Source organism: Gossypium hirsutum, chromosome A05, assembly GCF_007990345.1.
Source record: "Gossypium hirsutum isolate 1008001.06 chromosome A05, Gossypium_hirsutum_v2.1, whole genome shotgun sequence".
Lineage (NCBI taxonomy): Eukaryota > Viridiplantae > Streptophyta > Magnoliopsida > Malvales > Malvaceae > Gossypium > Gossypium hirsutum.
The window spans coordinates 93313766-93334615 of NC_053428.1; the positions used below are offsets into that span (position 1 = coordinate 93313766).

At 34.1% G+C, this 20850-nt stretch overlaps 1 protein-coding gene across 3 annotated transcripts; it reads right to left on the bottom strand.

The window, feature by feature from the left end:
* Positions 1-1389: 1389 nt before the first annotated feature.
* LOC107957131 (transmembrane protein 230) lies at positions 1390-7484 on the bottom strand. 3 transcript variants are annotated; one of them, XM_041112612.1, is made up of 3 exons: positions 7128-7484; positions 6889-7040; positions 1390-1670 (listed from the first exon to the last, which is right to left on the bottom strand). In XM_041112612.1, the coding sequence occupies exons 1-2, from the start codon at positions 7312-7314 to the stop codon at positions 6919-6921; spliced, it is 309 nt and encodes a 102-aa protein (XP_040968546.1). In that variant the 5' UTR covers positions 7315-7484; the 3' UTR covers positions 1390-1670; positions 6889-6918. The 3 variants fall into 3 exon arrangements, with proteins under 3 accessions (XP_040968546.1, XP_016748060.1, XP_016748061.1); XM_016892571.2 differs by lacking the exon at positions 1390-1670 and adding an exon at positions 2905-3180; XM_016892572.2 differs by lacking the exon at positions 1390-1670 and adding an exon at positions 2905-3183.
* Positions 7485-20850: the final 13366 nt, after the last annotated feature.

Genomic DNA, 20850 nt, shown 5'->3' on the forward strand with positions numbered 1-20850 from the left:
GATATAATGGGTTATTTCAAAAGATGTGTTATTTGGTAAGATACTAAATGGATGGTTAATAGTTAATACGATTGTTTTGGTTATTTGTAAAGTTGATTGAATGTTACAATGTGGTATATGCATTGGTGGTTGTCATGATATATTTAAGTAAATGTTATTTGAAATGCAGTGCCATTTGAGGCATATTGGTATAATGGTTGAATGTGTTTAGAAAGTGGAAAATTGATTTGTTTTCTATTTGTAATTGATATATATATACTTGCATTTTATGTATTTTTCTGACATTTATATATTTATTTTTTATAAGTTTTTAAGGTTTATATCTACTATAAAGGAATTGTTTATATTTTATTAAAATTGTCAAGTGGAATTTTTTTTCATTAATCAAAATATGCTAAGTCACACTATTTATTGGCCAAAAGTGTCAAATGTTTTTTTTTTTTAATATCTTTTACAAAATGAACTAAAACCATAACTAATGCATATACCTAATTGGGTCAAAGAAAATTTAGGTACTAAAATGAGAAAAGAGTAAACTTCATGGGCCAATTCGTGAATTAATATTTTCTTTTTCCTTTTTTTTATAAAAGTATGAGAACTATTTTGTTGGAGGGAAAAAATATTATATATGGAATTAAGTTAGGTGTTAGTTTGATAAACTAAAAATTAACTAACAAAAAATTAAGTACTGAATTTTTATTACTAATTTTAAAGTATTAAATTTATATTAAAAAATTTTGGTAAATTGCAAAATATAACATCTTGTTTGATAAAAGTAAATATTACTTGTAAAAAATATTTATTTCTCAATTTTTATCTTATTAATATAATTATTTTGGATAGTTTTAGATAAAAGATAAATATAATAATTTAAATGTCTTATTTCTTTAGAAGAAGATAATATATTTCAATTTTTTAATAAAATAAAACCACCTTAATATTATTTTACATTAAGGTGTTTTTGATAAACTAAAAATTTAAGTACTAAAATATTAAATACTGAAATTTTATTACTAAATTTTATAAGTACTGAATTTATATTAAAAAATTATTTGATAGACTATAAAATATAAGTACTGGATATAATTATTTTATTTAATAAAAACAAATACTAATACAAAAAAACTATTTATCTCTTAATCTTAATCTTATTTATATAATATTTTATATTATTTTGAGTAATTTTGCATAAAAAAATTATGGTAATCTGAATATATCAATTTTTTAGAAGAATATAATTTTTTTATTTTTTTAATAAAAAAAACTTAGTATTTTCTGCATTAAATATCTATCTATCTATCCTATTAAATACTTTTTTTGTTGAAAATTTCATAAGAAAAAAATAAAATAATTATCAATGTTTTAAATGTTAAAAAATTCATTTTCAGATCTATGAAATACCCCCTCTATTAATAAACGTATTTAACATATTTTCAATCCTCCTACTCATCTAATTTTAAATCGTTCAAGCCCATCTCATCCAACTCTACCAGCCCATCTAACCATTTATTCACCTTTCAGACGGTCCAATTTGATAAAATTAAACAAAGTTCTGAACCGGGCACCACATTCACAATCTGACCTTCCTCACCCTCTAGTCATCTTTTATCTCACCATGTCCATGGTTCCCAGTAGAAAAGAACTACGAGGGAACAAGCCTATACCATAACCTGCATGAATTCATCATTCCATACACTGCATCGTTATTCCATTATTCAATGGGTTTGCAATAGTCACTTACTTTCCAACATTAAATAAGCTACCCATGAGTGTTCGTCTACAATACATCTCCTACCAAACTCCCCTGCACGATTGCAACTATCATATTGACATACAAGGTTGTTCCAACCCATCAAATTCCAAAGCAACAAAGGATACTATATAGTCAGGGACTACTTCTTGCACCAAGAATACTACCTCCACTAAACCCTCATCTACAAAGAGGGAGGACATGATTCTAGTGGAAAAACATGCAAAATGAGAAATGATAATAATCACATTCTAGTTAAAGACCAAATATGACAATGACTAATACTCTGATAATGTTATATCAAAACAGTTTGGACATTCACACTAAAGCATATCTGAAACTAATTCAACCTGAATGTAACAAACTGGTGGAAAGCTCCAACAGATGATCATATAGTACAAGTGATGCTACCTGTCTACTCTCTAGTGAATACCAAAAAGTGGTTGATAATTCATCTGAAGCAGACCAATAGTGTCTTCTGCATCAGCAGATCGCTCAAAAAAGGATATAATTAGAATACTGAGATTAACCACTGATTGAAAACTCAGCACTAATTTAATTACAGTACAATTATATGAGATGTGGTAGACTGTGGCAAGGGAAATGCAGCTTTTTTTGTAGATGACAGTTGACAGAATTAACGCTAGGATTAGGTAATGTTTTCATGTCATGGTTGCTATCCTTGCTCAAAAGAAAGCAAAATAACTCGAGCTTACTTCAGGTTTTTGGACTCAATGCTAAATATTGATTGGAATTGCGGTATCTGACATTACGTTTACAGGAAAGATTACACCAAATGGTGTACAAGTCCCCCACAAACATGAGAGAAATCATGTTTATAAGCCTCATAACCCTTCAAGTCATCTAAAACTTCTGTCTACCAAGAACCCAAGAAGAATTGCATTTGTGCAAATAGTTAATGGCATGCAAGTAAACTATGAGGGAAGAAAACCAACTAAGAATTCATAATTGATGATAAATTTGGTTTCTCAGATAGCAAATTGTTATGAAATTACAGAACAGCTCTAGTCAAGTGACCTTTGAGGCAGATAGTCGGAGTTCCTCAAGGCAAGGACTTCAATCAGTGCATTAAGCTCACAAGTGTATTTTAGTACTTATGAGAAAAATCCAGAAAAAAATTTAAATAAAAAAAATTCAGGACAATTACTATCTATTCATGAAAGTCAATGAGAATTTCAGAAGGGCAAACTTTATTACAGTTGCATTACATCCCTATTGTAAGAGTAAACAAGGTTCCTACTTTGATTCAATGACTTCCTATAAAATTCTCCCAAAAAAGATGAAAAAGAAAGATGAAACTATTCACAAATGAACTTCAAAATTTCAAGAATCTATTAGTTCCTTTAGGCTCACGAGAAGATTCACATGACATGTTGGTACAATCATTCCCATTTGGCATCCTGGCCTACCTGCTTTTTCAATGAAACAAGAGGCTCTTTAAAGCATCACTACTTCGAGTATACTGAGTGAATTCACATTAAAGCAACACGTCAAAGTGATCTATGCTGATGCAGGAGCTTTTAATTAAGTATTAGATATATTACAGCACGGGTTATTAGTTACTGTTAGGGTTCAGACCTAAAGGCTAGGAATAAAACTTAATTTGCAAGAAAGCCTAGTAACTTTACTTGCAAGGGGAAAAGCCTATATAAATATGTTGCAAGCTTTACAACGAACACTACTATTATTCTAATTATTTTCTTACAAATAAACTAAAGGTTTTCAGTAACCCTACATTTTCTAGAGTTCCAACTTCTTTCTACTCATTTTTCAGCCCTAAATCTTTCTATTGTTGTTGTTTTCTCCCCTAAATCAAACCAATTTTTGGCATCAAAGCATAATTAGATCCTAGGGTTTATATTAGGGTTTTCTTTTAGGCCATGGTTGGATGTGCTGATTTCTTGGCAAGAATATGAACTATTAGCCATATTTATGATGAGAATCAGGAAGAAACTGAAGAATATATATACAGCTTAGAGAGAGCCCTTGATTGTTCATAATGAATTGACAACAACAATGGAAGGCAAAGAGGAGTCAAGCCTTGCGGTAGATGCACTTAGCCAACGATCTTCACTATTAAAGACATTGAGTGCTCATGCGAAGGATTTTGAAGAAGTTACGGATCAGCACAAAACTAACTCATATTTCAGCCAAAAAGAATTTGAGATCCTAGTATGTTCGACATGACCCATGATGAAACCAAATTAGTTATTGTAATAGATGCTCCCTTGAGGGGTGATCAAGATCCTAGTTAATGCCCCAAAATGATGTGCTACCTTCACCATATTCAACATCAAATCCAAGAGATGGAAGCATTCTGTAAAAAGTGGCCTCACATAGATGATCATGGCTTGTGTTATGTTACTATGGATGTGGATTATATTCTTGTGGGAACACCTTGGGTGAATGACATTCTTGATCAAGTAGTTGACTCTATGGAGCTCTCAATGTGACAAGTGATTATCACCACAATAGGTTGAGAAGTTTTGATGAATGGAAGACAACTTTTAAGACTCCAAATGGCCTTTATGAGTGGTTAGAAATGCCAAGCAAGTTTAAGCAAATCCTGAGTGTGGTGGGTAGACAACTAAATATTTCAAAACATGCAACAGTTGTAAAAGCTACTTTAAACGTTGTAAGTGTTTATATGTTGAATGGCCATGTTTGTTTGATCTTGCTAAACTTGGAAGCATTTATGGATGCAGCTTCGTACTTACTTCTCCTGATGGTTGTCTTTATGCTTGGGGTTTTCAAACTTGTTTCTCCAAAAAAATAAACTTGACGATGATTCTACCTTTGAATTTGATTATGCAAAAAGCAACTTCATTTAAATCTTGATGAATGTATCCAAAGAATTTTGGGTTAGATATAAGTTAGGATGCAGGTTATAGGTAAAGTGACTTTGAGTTTGCAAAATTTGTACGTGAAAGAAGGGTGTTTGGATTTCCCAAACATGCCATGTATCGTAGGAGATGGCATTGTATTCTCTCTATTTACAACAGATGCTAGGGATCTTTCAACATTTTCAACTAGCTCTTCATTATCAATCCCTGTTGCAATATAGGCTGACACTAACAAGGGGTTTGATATTGAAGCCAAAGCTTTCAGTGCATTAATCTAGAGATGAGTCAACTACTAATAATGGGAACTCAACTAAAGCTCAGGTTACTAATGAAAAGAGAGATTTTTTTCTCAATGATGATATAATTTGTACCATCATTGAGATGATCTTTCCAGCAATAGCTTAAGATAGAAAGGCTTATCATTGGAAAAGCCCTTTTTATAGGGTTTTTGGAGTTGTATAGTGATGATAACAAAGGCAAGGGTTATTTCAACCAATACAATTCTAGGCTGTTTGAATTAAACAAATTTATTACTTCAAACAAGTTCCTTATGGTTAATGTTATAGTTTCTTAAATAATAATTATGATCATTAAGAACCTTTTTAATTCTCTATTTCCAACTCAAGACTTGGCTATTACAGAAAGCATGCAACAAGCTTTGGAAAGAACCATTACCTCAAATTTATATGAATCAAAAGTCATGTGGCGTAGGTAAAACAGAGCATACAAAGATACGCTATCTAGCCTATGTGGGAGGAAGAGTTAAAAATGCGGAGGAACAAGGTGTGGTGCAGAAGATCTTGGAATCTAATCCTGTTCTAGAAACATTTGGCAATGCAAAGACTATCAAAGACAACTCAAGCCGTTTTGGAAAACTAATTAAAATTCAATTTGAACAAAGGGGAGAATGTGGAGTTGCAATTCTACATTTAGGATATATTGAGTTTGCTAAGGGACAAGAAACAGATGCTTTTGAACCAAAGGATGATAAATCTTGGGTCCATCTAAAAGGTGCTGTATAACTTTTTACATGCGCCGAGAAGACTATAGAAGAGAGTCCTTAAGTAAATGTGTTCTTGTGACTCGTGATGAGACCACTTAAAATCACTGGATTCAAATGCTCATAAACTCCTAGTAGAGATGCTTTAGCCAAATTTGTTTATTCAAAATTATTTGACTTGCTTGTGGAAAATAAATATTGCTATTGATCAAGATATAGAATCAAATTCCTTGATCAGTGTTCTTTATATTTTGATGTATTTGAGAGTTTTAAGACAACCAACTTTGAGCAATTATGCATCAATTTAACAAATGAAAAGCAACAGAAGCATTTTAACCAACACATTTTTAAGATGAGTATGAGTTGGAATTGATTGAGAAATTTATGTTGAAGCAGTGAAAGTTTTCTCATTGGAGTTGAGTTTTACACGCTGAAGCTGGGGAGACATGGGAGCTTTTTAATATTTTATCATTTCAAATTTATTTATTAAGTATTAGGTATATTATGGACAGCTAAGGTTATTAGTTATCTAAAACTCTATTTGCAAGAAAGCCAGTAAATTTACTTGCAAGAAAGAAAGCCTATATAAATTAGTTGTAAGCTTTACAGACAACATTATTATTCATATTAGTTTCTTTGAATTAATATAAAGAAATTACAGGTTTTCTATAACCCTACGTTTTCTAGTTCCAACTTTCTATTCATGTTTCAGCCCTAACTCTTTCTATTGCTGTTGTTCACTGTCGTAAACCACACCACATGCCCACTGATCCTTTACATGAAAGTATACATATTTAACTTGTTATTGCACATATCACCGAATCATACAACAGTGTGGTAAAAAAAACAGATAAAAAAGTCAAACATGCTGCCGAATTACATGCACTAATCACACAAGCAGAGCAAATACAATCCTTCATAACCTCTCCATCTATTCTTTCAAACAATGACAACCTCTAGCTAATAACATATGCTAAAACTATTAATGAAAGGACTTCTTCAAGTACATGAGATCAATATAACTGCACAGGGTAAGGTAAGCCTTAAGAGATAGCTGGGTTAAAGAAATAAACATTGAGACTGATTGGTAATATTAAGAAACAGTAAATGGAAAGATTAGATATTATGTCATAAAACAACCACAACAAACAGGAATACTGGTCAGAATTGCACTATGAAACAAATAACATACAAAAGTGAAGTCAAGAAAAGAACTGGAGTCCGCAGGTACAAAACATTCAAAAGAAAGTAAATAAATGAAAGAGGATCTGTACATAGGCCAGAGGAGTTGAAGGAGAAGGGCTCTAGACAGGGGGAATGTTGGAGAAGGAGAAGCCTTTGTATCCCTTAAATGCATAATATGCAATCCTTGTATAATAGAAGCCTGGAATGAACAAAATGGATCCGAGTATTGCAAAGAAAAGCCCTGAAGGAAACAAATCGTAACCCAGAGATCAGCTAATTGGCCTAGCTTGAATAAAATTCAATTTATCTTTTAAGAAAGAAACAGAACCATGGGCGCGGTCACCGCCGACTTTGTTGACGGCCATGAAAATACCCAGGATGATCCCAAGGGTGCCAAAGACGAGAAGAGCGACAGCGAGGCCGATCTCCTTGTACGGAGGCCGATTGTTAATGGCGTGGGGAGTGTCCATCATGATATCCTCGTCAGATATCGAGAAGGCATGTTCAACGTACATGGTTACTCTAACTTCAGTATGGTATGCAATTAGATTGAGGAGAGGAACTTGGATTTAGATTTAGATTTGGAGGGATTCGAGCTAAGAAGAGGCGTCTTTCTCCCCCTTTCCCTAGAAGAAGAAGCAGATGAAAGGTCAAAGTCAAAAATGAAAAAATGAAAAAAAAAAATTAGGCATTCACATTTCTCCTCTTCAGTTACTAATTAGGCAATTACCGTTACCGTGGGCTACTCGCTTTCTCGGTTGATGGTTATTTATTTATTTTAATATTATTAAGCTTAAATGAAAAATTAATTTTTTTAAGAGATTAATTTTTAATGATAGCACTTTTTATTTAGAAATTTTCTTTTATATTAAGTGATATTGTAATAGCCTAATTTTAAGTCTAGTCGGAATAGTAATTTCGGAACCACTAAACTGATGTTAGAGAAATTATCTTTATATTATTATATGTGTTATAGCATGATTATATAAGTGCATGAGAATTTTAGTGAAATAATTTTAGCGATTGCATGTTTAATTGTGAAAAAGGACTAAATCGCATAAAGTGCGAAAGTTTTGTTTTGCTAGTTAAAGGTGTTAAATAGCTAGAGAACCATAATTAGGGACCTTTAAAGAGCAATTAGACCTTTAAGACAGGCTTGGCCGACCATCGAGACAAAGAGATGAAAAATTTCCAAAGGTTAGGTGAATTTGGTGACCTATTTTGACTAGAAATAAAATAAAATAAAATAAAGAGAAAGTGATAACATCTTTTCACCTTCCTCCTCTCCACTGAAAATACCAACAAAGTATGGGTTTTTAAAGCTTGAAATTTTTAGCCACTCTTCACCCTTGCAATTAAGTGATTTAGATGATTATTTTTTATGGTTTTTGTACTTTTGGGACCTTTATAGCTTAATTTAGATGATTATTTTTTATGGTTTTGTACTTTTAGGACCTTTATAGCTTAATTTAGCTAATGAGTGGACTATTTTGCAAAATGGTAAAAGTTTAGTGTTTTGCTAGGAGAGCATTTATATTGTTAGTTGAAACTTTATGGAAGAAAATGAGTTAGGGTGGTTAAATAAACAACTTTTGTAAAGTGGTGTTCATGAGAAACACCTAAAGGGACTATTTTGTGAGGTTGATAAAATAGGTTGTAAATGGATGGAATAATTGAAATGGTAAGTTGCTATAAGTATAAAAAAATATTTGACTAGGCTTGGTTAATTAGGAAATTCGATAAAAATTGATTTACGAGCCTAAGGGTAAAATCGTAATTTTTGTAAAAGTCTAAGGGCAAAATGATCATTTTGCCAAAGTATGAATTGTGGAATGTTTTTATTAATGTGATAATTAAACAAAAGAATTTTTATAGTTTTAGATCAAGAATTTCATATTCCGGACATAGACCAGGGGACAGCCAAACTAGTGGAATAAATCCAATTAGTCGTCTACATTTTGTATACTGAGGTAAGTTGTGCGTAAATATTACAATTTTATTGTTATCATGCATTGAATAATTGATATCGCATAAAATGTTTGAATGTGACTATGAACAATGTATGATGAAATTGATACGGGAAATCCCCGGTTGAACCGTAGGAATAGGTCAGATATTCATGCCATGGTACTAGGGTTATATGAGTGCTAGTGTAAGACCATGTCTCGGACATGGCATCGGCACCTATAGATGAGAGCCAGTGTAAGACCATGTCTGGGATATGGCATCGGCTTCAATATGTGAGAGCGTAACAGCCCGATTTTTGGGGCTAGTCGGAATAGTGATCTCGAGACCACAAATCTAAAGTTATAAAAATTATTTAATTATTATTTTTGAGTCATAGCATGTTATTAGTAGTGTATGAAAAATTTGGTGAGTTAATTTTGACGTTTATAAGCCCAATTGCGAAAAAGGACTAAATCACGTAAAGTGCAAAAGTCTTAAATTGATAGCTAAGGGTGTTAAATTGTTATGAATCTTAATTTGGAGTCTTTAGAGGGAAAAAAGACCCTTAGATCTTACCTTGGCCGGCCATGGGAGATAAAAATGTTGAAAAGTCAACATTAGGTAAATGGATGAACATAATGTGTAATAAAATAATGCCTAAGCCTAGCTATCATCTTTTTTTTTTCTTTTATTCTTCCTTCTCCCACTGATTTTTCAGCCATTGTTAGGGGTTTTGAGCTTCAAAAATTTCATCAACTTATTCCTCTTACAAGTAACTGATTTACATACTTTTTGTTGATGATTTTTACATTTTTGGACCTCTTGAAGCATAAACTTTCTATTAAGGGGACTACTTTGCAAAATGGTGGAGAGTTTAGAGTTTTGTCATAAAAGCATATATGTAGTTTTCTAAAATTTTATGGAAGAATATGATTTTTTTTTTGAAATTATAATTGATACTTGTATTGATCGGAGAAGAAATAAACATATCAGACCTAGAAAGAATAACCTACATCTGTTTGTTTCCTATATGGCACCAAATCGGTGCATTAAATAACGCAAAAGTAAAAAAAAATAAAACAATAAAAAATAGTAAAAGAAAAGGAAACTCATTCTTAACCACAAGGAAACGGAAATGAAACAACTAAGCTAAACAAAATTAGACCTGAAAGCTCATCTTCCCTTTCGTTAAACTCCAAATCTCCTTTGTATCAGTTACTCACAAAGACCGATTATTGCATAGGATCAAAGCTATTGAAGTCTTCTTCTCGGTCGGAAGCACGAGTTCATCGGAAAAACAAAGTGTAGCAAAGTCCGGACTTTAACTCTCCATCTCTTCACATTCTCCGTTACCTCTCCTTTCTCCATCCACCAGTCCTTCCACCGCACGCAGGACCTCCTCTATCCAGTATTGGGGGATTTCATGCCGCCGTCCTTCCATCGCCACCCTGGGTATGTGCCTAAATCTTACTCTTCTGAATCTGGGTGTACTTTCCTTGATTTCTCTAATTAGACTGCTGATTTCAAATTTATCTTCCCCTGGAGAGTTTAACTTTCAGATTATAGTTAGCGCATCACCTTCAATACAAATATCTTGGAAGCTTATTTCCTTAGCCATAGTAATGGCTTGCAAACACGCCCTTGCCTCGGCCATGATCGGATCTGAGATATTCTCCCATGGAAAGGTACATGCTGCCATCACTAGTCCTTCATTATTTCTCGCTATAACTCCTAAACAAGATTTTCTTGTATGGTAGTTGAATGAAGCGTCGAAGTTCACTTTTATAGTGCCGTTCTCTGGAGGTTTCCATTCAGAACTGTCCACTACTTGTACTTGCCTCAACAAAACCTCCAGCGCGTTTATTTCTATGCAATAAGCTTTGACAAAGCCAACTACCTCAGGAGCTTGTTCATGAACTCTCTCATGGTAAATCTTATTACGATTGTACCATATAGCCCAGTAGGAAATAACTCTGATTTTACATGCTTCAATGTTCAGATTATTGAACTCTATTTCTAACCACTTCTTCCAATCAGATTCTTCATTGCATGTTAAAACTGACGCCCCCCATCCCCTTAATACCTGCTGCGTGAAGGGGCAATCTCTGAACAGGTGACTAATTGTTTCCTCCACTGCTTGACAAACTAAACAGATTGTATTAGCTACCAAATTACGACCCCTTAGATTGTATAAAGTAGGGATGTAATCCTTAGCTATTCGCCACATATGTATTTTTATTTTACTTGGTATTTGGAGTCCCCATAGTTTTGTAAAAAGTGTGGCTGGATAATCAGTTTGTAACTTGGGCCCCTCTGTTGTAATTTGCCATTTATATCCACTCTTCACTATATACACCCTTGTGTTGTCACCCCTCCAAATTAAGACATCCTTTGGTTCACAATGCACCAGTGGGATCAGCAAGATATTTGCAAGCTGTTCCTCTTCGAATAACTCTCGAATTGTGTCTTGCTTCCAGGTAGTAGTTTCTTTATCGATTAAGTCTGACACTTTCGAATACCTAATATCAATATTCTGACCCTGAACTCTCCCGTACCTAGGTCCCGAAAACCATGCATCATTCTATATATTAGCTGCCTCACCATTCCCGATTCACCAACCGAGCCCCTCCTCAAGGAGATGCCGAGCTTCCTAAATACTTCTCTAAGTATATGAAGGGTAAGAGCCTAATCCTGCACTCATAAAATCCCGTTTTGGGAAATATTTTGCTTTCATTACTCGAGCAAACAAACAATCCGGCTGCCTAATAATTTTCCACCCCTATTTTGCTAACAACGCCAAATTGAACTTTGATAAATCTTTAAAGCCAATACCTCCCTGCGCTTTAGGGAAACACATATCGCACCACTTACACCAATGTATACCTTTGTTTGTTTTAGAACTAAGCCACCAAAATTTGTTCATTAAACTCTCGAGCTCTTGACAAAAGGAAACCGGTAATTTAAAATAGAACATTGCATAAATCGGTATCGCCTGTAAAACTGATTTTAAAAAACCTCATTACCCCCTGTCGATAAGACTCGCATACTCTAGTTATGTAGCAGTTTAGCAAAACGTTCTTTAATGTCAACAAAAGCGTGTTTTTTCTGACGTCCTACCATAGTTTGCAACCTCAAATACCGTTTTGGGTTATTAGAAATCCGTACCCCCAAAATTCTACCCACCTGGTTCTGTATATCAACGCCAACATTGCCACTGAAATATATAAGAGATTTATCAAAATTGACCAACTGCCCCGACATCCTTTCATATTCCATAGTCATATTTTTTATATTAGATGCTCCTTCAGTGGACGTCTCTCTAAATAGCATGCTGTCATCAGCAAAAAATAGATGGGACATCGAAACATTACCTCTACCCAGCTTTGTTGCCGAAATCCGCCCTTCTGCTTTCGTAAGTGCAAGCAAACATGAAAAACCTTCAGCGCAAATGAGAAACAAGTACGAACTGAGCGGATCTCCTTGTCTTAAACCTCTGTGAGGCTGAAATTCCTCTCCATGTCTACCATTTATCACCACAGTATACACTACACTAGATATGCACTTCATAATTAAAGCAATCCACTTTTTACAGATGCCCATACTGCGCATCATTTTTCCTAAAAATCCCCATTCAACCAGATCATACGCTTTGCTCATATCCAGTTTTAAAGCAAAGCCTTTCTGTGATGTCCCTCTATGTTTCTTGAATGAGTGCAGAATTTCATAAGCTATAAGAATGTTGTCAGTGACTTGCCTTCTTGAAAAAAATGCCCCTTGGGTATCCTCAATACAATAGTGCAAAACCCATCGGAATCTATGAACCAGCACCTTCGAAATAATTTTGTAAATAAAATTACACAAACTGATGGGACGAAATTGACTCATTGAAGTTGGTGAGCTCACTTTAGAAATAAGAACAGTACTCGTTCTGTTAGTTTCCCCCATATCTCTTTGGCCATTCAACACATCCAAACATAACTTAATAACATCATCCCCAATAATATGCCAATATTTCTGATAAAATAATGCCGGATAGCCATCCCTTCCTGATGCTTTAAGGGGGCAATAGATTTCATCGCCACTACAACCTCTTCTGCTTTAAATTCCGCCATTAAATCCCTATTAAGGTCCTCCGTAATGCATGTAGCGAATGTGTAATATCCTAATTTTGGGCCTAGTCGGAATAGTGGTTTCCTGACCACAAAATCCGAGATAGAAATAATTATTTTATGATTATTTTAAGGTCTATGATATGATTGCATGATTGTGTGAAAATTTCGTGAAGAAATTTTATGCATAAAGTGCTTAAATTGAAATTAGGGACTAAATCGAATAATTTGCAAAACTTGCATTCTAGAAGTTTCTAGTATGAAATTGTTTTGAAATATTAATTAGGAGGTCTTAAATAGCAATTTTACCAATTTCTAAGTCTATGGACAAAAATTGGACATGGATGGAATTTTTGGAAAGTTTAGTAGTAAGGGCATTTTGGTCATTTAGGGGTAAAATGAATTAAAATACAAAATTAAAAGCCAATTTTGCTCATCTTCAACCCCATGGCCGAATATAGCAAGGAGAAACCATGGCTAAGGTTTTTCAAGCTTCCAAGCTCGATTAGCAAGGAAAACTGAAATTCGGGCTAAAATGGGGAAAATACCAAGTTGTGGACGAAATGGTAAAAGGAGACATTTTCGCATACGAGGTAAGTTCATGTGTAAATAATGTAGCATAAATGTTATTTTTAAGTTATTAATGTTAATTATATGATATGCTGATTTTTAATCGTGAAATATTATGCTTTGTGGTTAATGTTGAGTAATATGCAAATTATGTTTACTACTTGATAAATATGAATTGCTACTGAGTATCGGTTCCAATATTCCATGGAAGACGGAAAATGTGAGATCGAGGAAAAAAAGCCCGTTTGAACCTTAGGAATAGATTAGGATACAAGTGACATGTCACTGGAATATTTGGGCATCCGAACTCGTTGAGTTGAGTCCGAGTTCACTTATGGATGCGAGCGTCCGAACTCGTTGAGTTGAGTCCGAGTTCGTGAGATGTAACTAGGCATCCGAGCTCGTTGAGTTGAGTCCGAGTTCACTTATGGATGCGAACGCCTGAGCTCGTTGAGTTGAGTCCGAGTTCGCTTATGGGCGGGTTACATAGTAGCTTGGCTACATATGTGGCACTTATGTGCAAACTTTCCATGTATCCGAATTATATTCCGATGTGTTCAACGGGTAAAGTTCTACTGAAATGGAGGAATACTCAAGATGAAAGGAACGTATTGGTAAGTGTTGTGAAATAGGTACTTTGAACAGGTATGTACTTAACCCTCGGGTTGAAAAATCGATATAACAACAATATGGTAAGATGATAAATGAAAATGTGATATGAATGTCTCAGTGATGATTATGCAAATGATGTTTTATGTTTGCTTATATAGTTATGTTACTTGCTATTTGCATGTGAACTTACTAAGCATTTATGCTTACTCCCTCCTTTTCATTCCTTGTAGTTTTGAAAAGCCAGCTCGGAAATTGGGAACGGTCGGAGGCTCGCTCACACTATCCGTATACCATCTTGGCATAATGGCTTGTATATTTTGCGTATGGCATGTATAGCATTATAATCATTTTGTATATATGGTCTTATGATATGGTTATTGAGTAGTATGGAAATGCTTGGTAATGATTAGCCATTGGGATGGCTAATCATGATCATATTTGGTGTTATGTATGTCAAATTACTAGTTAATCCATGGAAACCATGAAATAGGTAAAATTTACCATAAAATAGATTCAGACAGCAGCAGTGACGTGAGTTTGAAAAATCATTAAAAATAGTAGAGATACAATTAGATGGTGAATAAAATATGGAATTGAATAATTATGAGTATATTTTCATATGGATGGAACAAAACAGGTATATGAGTTATATTTTATGAGATGTTTAAATTTTTGTGAAACAGGGCCAGAGCGATTTCTGGATCCCCTGTTCTGATTTTGGAAATTCACCATAAATTTTACAAAGATAATTAGAAGTCATTATTTATATTCAAAGATTCCTTATTAAGTCTAGTTTTATTAGAAACAAACGGCATAGTCATTGAAGCTCTGTACAGGGAGATATCTGATTCATAATACACAGAGGTCAGAGTAGTCAAACCCTGAAACAGGGGAGATTTTAACTAATAAACTGTACTAATTGGCCTGACCAAAAATTCTAGAAAAATATTAGTAGATAGATATATGAGTCTAGTTTCAATAAAAATTTACGGAATTGGATTTCGAGTTTCGGAACTCAAGATATGATTTTTAAAGCGACTGTGATGCAGTTAGCCAGCTTGTCTGGAAATTTTAAAATGAATTGTATGAGCTGTTTAATTAATGAATTAAGTCCGTTAACACCTCGTGTTCGACTCCGGCAACGGTCTCGGGTACGGGGCGTTACAGAATGACCCCAATAAACGATCACAATCTCCAGATCTAGTTGACGAGAATAACTCTTTAAAATAATATGTTACTATTTTTGAAACTTTATTAAAATTCATCACCCAAATCCCAGAACCATTTACCAACCCCTTAACTATATTCCTCTTCTTTCAGTTTGAAGCACTCCTATGGAAGAAAGACGTATTCCTATCTCCCATCCGAAGCCAATTGACTCTCGCCCTCTGTTTTCAAAAGATCTCCTCCTTGTTAGCTTCAAAATTCAGATCTAGTTTAATCTCTGTAATCTCCTCTAACACCTCATCACTTATCTCGCATGCACTCAATTCCATTAACTTAGCATTTAGCTTCGTCGTTCGACATTCTCTAAAATTTTTCTCTTTAGCTGCCCAGGAACTCAACCTCATCCCCACATCCCTCAATTTTACCAAAAAATCCTACTAATTTGAATTCTATTCAGAACTTAGCCGCTCCTCAAAACCCGACTGCAGTATCCAATCAGCATTGAATCTGAATTGCCACTGTTGTTCCCCAACACGCGGCCTTCCATCTCCCTCTGTGTCGACCAAAACTGGGCAATGATCAGACTAGCTATGTTTAGATGACTCACCCTATATCCTGGAAAAAGATCCCACCACTCTGGATTGCCACCACTTTATCCAACCTTTCCTTGATATTGTTGCTAAACAGCCTACCCCTTTCCCAAGTGAACCACTGTCCAGAAAACCCCAAATCATTCAACTCACACTCTTCTAAAACTTCTCTGAATGCACTCATCTGTCTTTCCTCTCTAACTCTTCCCCCTTGTTTCTCATGAAAACCCTAGTAGGGACTATTTTGCATAAGTTGAAAGTTTGATGATAAATGTGCAAGATAGTGGAAATTTTGGATTTATATAAGAGTAAAAATGGTTTGGATAAGCTTTTGATAGGAGGAAATTTGATAAAAATTGGTTTTCGGACCTAGGGGTAAAATAGTGATTTTACAAAAGTCTAGAGGCAAAATGGTCATTTTACCCAAGTATAGATTACTAGGTGCCTAGATCGATAAAATGATTAAATTTGTGAATTTTTGTTATTATAGATCAAGAAATACCAAATCTGAACTTAGACCGAGGGAAGGCCAAGCAAATTGATTAAACTATTTAGACACCATATTTTGTAACCGAGGTAAGTTGTATGCAAATATTACAACTGCATTGTCGTTATATGCGATGAGTTAATTTAGTATCAATTACTTGATTGTGGAAATGAGAAGGCATGATGATAATTAAGATAGCAGAATTCTCATTTGAACCATGAGAAATAAATCGAATATTCATGCCATGACGTATAGACTATTGTGCGCTAGTGTAAGACATGTCTGGGACATGCATCAGCCACATTACGAGTTAAGCTAGTGTAAGACCATGTCCAGGACATGGCATCGGCAGTGAGACGAGAGCTAGTGTAAGACACGTCTGGGACATGCATCAGCCTCGAGATGTAAGCCAGTGTAAGACATGTCTAGGACATGCATCGGCTACGACTTAAGCTAGTGTAAGACCATGTCCAGGACATGGCATCAGCATCCTATCCCATGTTGAGGCTTATTGAATATCCGATACTATTCTGAATGGTTCAACGGTAAGAGTTATGGTTTAAAATTAAGAGAAAAGTATAACCGTGTTATGAATGATGTCGAAACCATTTTTTATTTTAGAAGAAACGGGGATCGACTTTTAAAACAAAGTGTGGAGTCACCACCAATCCTTTTGTTTAGGTGAGATTGGATCACCTGATAAAACATTTTATTCCATTTAAATCAATTTTGGCCAACGTAAATTTGAGAAAACGGGTTCGGGATCCGGTTACGAATGAGGAAGGATTAGCACCCTTACTACGCCCAAAATTGGTACCAAATTGATTAGGTACTGTCCTTATGTCTAAGATTTTAAAATATTTTGAAATATGGTTCCTTTTAAAACACTTGAATGGCTCAAGTTGTTCGTCAAAATTTTCTTGTTTCAAATGAATACAACATCACATCCAGCACGATTGGACATGATCCTTTATACCTTCGAAACCACGATTATTTTTTGACTTCCAAAAGCTCATACGTTAAAAATTACAAAAGGATGCCCAATTATTTAGTCCAATGAAAAACCGAAACCCAGCACGGTAGGGCACGATTCCTCGAATTTCCAAACATTGAACATTGCCTTGTTTTAGAATTTAGAAAACACGAGTAAAATTCTAAAGGAATATTTGATTATTTTGAATAAACGGGAAATCGAAACCCAGCACGATAGGGCACGATTCCTCGAATTTCCAAACATCAAACATTGCCTTCGTTTTAAGGAATTTTCAAATGAATAATTATAAAACTAGCTCAAAACACATTAGGTTGCTTTAAAATAAAATGGAATAATTAATTTTAAAACAAAAAGTTGCAAATTAGAAAGCAACATTTGCAAACAAAAGGCGAAATTATAAACATGGGACAATATGCATAAATAACATACTATACTTGGTGAATGAAGGTAATATAAACTTAAGAAACCAATTAACAAGCAAATAATAAAAATATAACAAATTAAAGAAAAATATAACCAAATTTTCAAACATGGATGAATAACAATTGATATAATAATACAAAAAACGAATAAATAATATGCAACAATAATATATGGAATAATATAAAACAATCAATACATGATACAAAACAATTTTTTTTTAAAAATTGACGAATTGATGAACAAACAATACATGCTAGAATTTAAAATAATTGTTAAAAAAAACTAAGAATATATAAATGATTATAAAAATATATTTTATGTAAAATGAAATTCGAAATAAATAATATATAAAATAATTTTAAATGAAACAAATTGATTTTGGATTAATGATATATATAGATAAATATATATATAAAGATGCTAATATATGAAAGTATTCAAAATAAATATAATACACAATTTTAAATAGGATCCTTAAAGGAAACAAATTACACATATAAATTTGAAAGAAAATGTATATATATAATAGATTTAAAAGAAAATATTTACATAAAATAATATGAAAACAATAATGTATACAGAATTGAGCTAATCTTATCATAAACTATAATATAAAAGTATTTAAACATAATATCATGCATAATTTTAAATCAACATGATATAAAAGGAACTTTTAGAATAATAATTTTGTAGTTTAAACAAAGACAAAAAAACAAAATAAAATGCCAAAATAATTTAAAATGTGTAAGAAAACAAATTTAAGAAAATGAATGTTATATGAATTAGAAAATAAATTAAACAAATTGAAAAAAAAACCCAATTGAAATAAAATCAAATTCAAAGAGATAATTAATAAATAAAATGAACTATTGAAATTAAGAAAAAGACTCAAGTGCAATGTGCGCGAATGCAAAGGGGTCAAAACTGGAAATATTCCAGACCCCAAAACGTAGAGTTTAGGCGCGGGCTAAATTGCAATAGCACACAAATTTTCAGAAAAAAAACAAATGCAACACAAATAGGAGCCAATTGAAAGTCGGCGCAAAGGAGAAGGATCAAACGTGCAAATTACCCATTTGAAGCAAAAGGGCGCTGATCCGACCTTTGGATCGGGTCAACGTGTGGATCTTTCCCCTCTTCAAACGACGCCATTTCTAAATTTGTCATTAAACTTCATTCTCACCTATTTTATTCTTAAAACATAACCAATCTTTTAATTAAAAAAAACTGAAGCTATTAACCCACTCTGCTAGGGTTTCATTTAGCTTACAACCGCCGAACCACTATCATGCTTGGTGGCCGACGGTGCACGAATAGTATCTAGATTTTGCCAACGGAGGCCACGACCATGGAGATCTGGTAAGTTTGCTCTTTCTCTTTTTCTTATGAAAAAAACTTCAAATCCTATACTTTTCTTTCAAAAAAAAAACGAAGCAAAATTACCAGATCTTTCCCCTCTTCAAACGGCGCCGTTTCTAAATTCGAAGCGAAATTGGAAGAATGAAAAAAAAAGCCCAACACCGTTTGACCCTCGCCCACATATCCATACTTCTAAGATATTTGGGCTCTCATCGGTGTCGATTCAAGTATCTCTTTTTCATTTTTTTATGCTAACGTTGCAAGCAAATCGAAAGAAACAAAAAAGAAAATAAACAGATCTTGAAATCACCTTTTGATAACTTTTTTTGATTATTTTTTTCTGGTATTCAGTATCCGTAAGGTTTTACAGTACAGTTGATGGCTTTTTATAGCTGAAGAAATATAAGAATTAAAATTTAAAAAAATCAATTTCCTTTTCTTTTTTTGCTATTTCTACTTGTATTTTGTTACTGCTGCTTCTTCTCGTGTGTTCTATTGTAGGAGTGGCCGTACGGAGCAAGAGGCCCTGGTGACGTGGAGGCCGTACGTGGGAAACCACTCGTGGGAGCCCGATCTTGGCTAGCTGTGGCGCTGGTGTATTCCAGAAACCTCTAGGGTTTCTGGTGCTTTCACAATATTGGGCTCATTTTGGCCATGTGTAAATTGGGCTAGGAATTAAATTAGGGGTTTTGGGTGTAGGTTTATTAGGTTTAATGTTTAGGCTGTTGTTTTTGGGTTAAATGAATTGTAAATGGACTTTGGACCTATAAATAAATTGGTTTATTATTTTATTTGGTTTATTATTTTTTTATTTTTGGTTTTTGGGTTTTTTATGGGCCCGGGCAAATTAGGCCTATTATAGCTGCCCCTTTTTTGCTCATTGTCGTGTAACGAGAATAGAGAAAAGACTTTAAAAGGACCAATTTTTCCCAGTTTTGCGAATCTTGACTACTTTGGTGAAATAGGACTAGTGGCCTAAATCTGCTCCATTGCCGATACATAGAGATAAGATTCGCCATCCTTGATCTGCTCCTCAACTGCTTAGGGAGATAAGATCTGCAATTTTCAGTCTGTTCCACTGTAACTTTAAGGAGATAAGACTACCTGTAACACCCCGAACCCGAGACCGACACCTGAGTCGAACACGAGGTGTTAACAGACTTTAAACCCCTTATAAAAATATTTCCCAGACACTGCCAATTTCCGTACTAGTCGCTTTAAAAATCATATCTTGAGTTCAAAAACTCGGAATCCAGTTCTGTAAATTTTCCCTGAAACTAGACTCATATTCCCATCTACATATTTTTTTCTAGAATTTTTGGTTGGGCCAATTAGTACAGTTTATTAGTCAAAGTCTCCCATGTTACAGGGATCGACTACCCTGACCTTTGCGCATTACGACTTGGATATCTCCTTGTACAGGGCTCCAATACTGATGCCGTTTGTTTCTATAGAAACTAGACTCAGAGAGGAATCTATCCATATATGGTATGACTCCTAATTATCTCTGGTTAATTTATAATGAATTTCCAAAGTCGGAACAGGAAATCCAGAAACCGTTCTGGCCCTGTCTCACGAGAACCTGAATATCTCTTAACATACTGTCCGTATGATTGTTTCGTTACTTTCCTATGAAAGTAGATTCATCAAGGTTTGTTTACATAATTTATTCACTATTTAATTACCTTCCTACTATTTTTAGTGATTTTCCAAATCTACATCACTGCTGCTGTCAGCATCTGCCTTTAAGGTAGACTTTACCTATTTCATGGTTTCCATGATTCAACTAGCCC

Excerpts from the sequence above, each read along its gene's own strand:
- LOC107957131 (XM_041112612.1), bottom strand. The coding sequence starts at position 7,314 with ATGTACGTTGAACATGCCTTCTCGATATCTGACGAGGATATCATGATG. Across the intron at positions 7,041-7,127 it reads CGGCGGTGACCGCGCCCATG|GGCTTTTCTTTGCAATACTC; the intron begins GTTCTGTTTCTT and ends TGTTTCCTTCAG.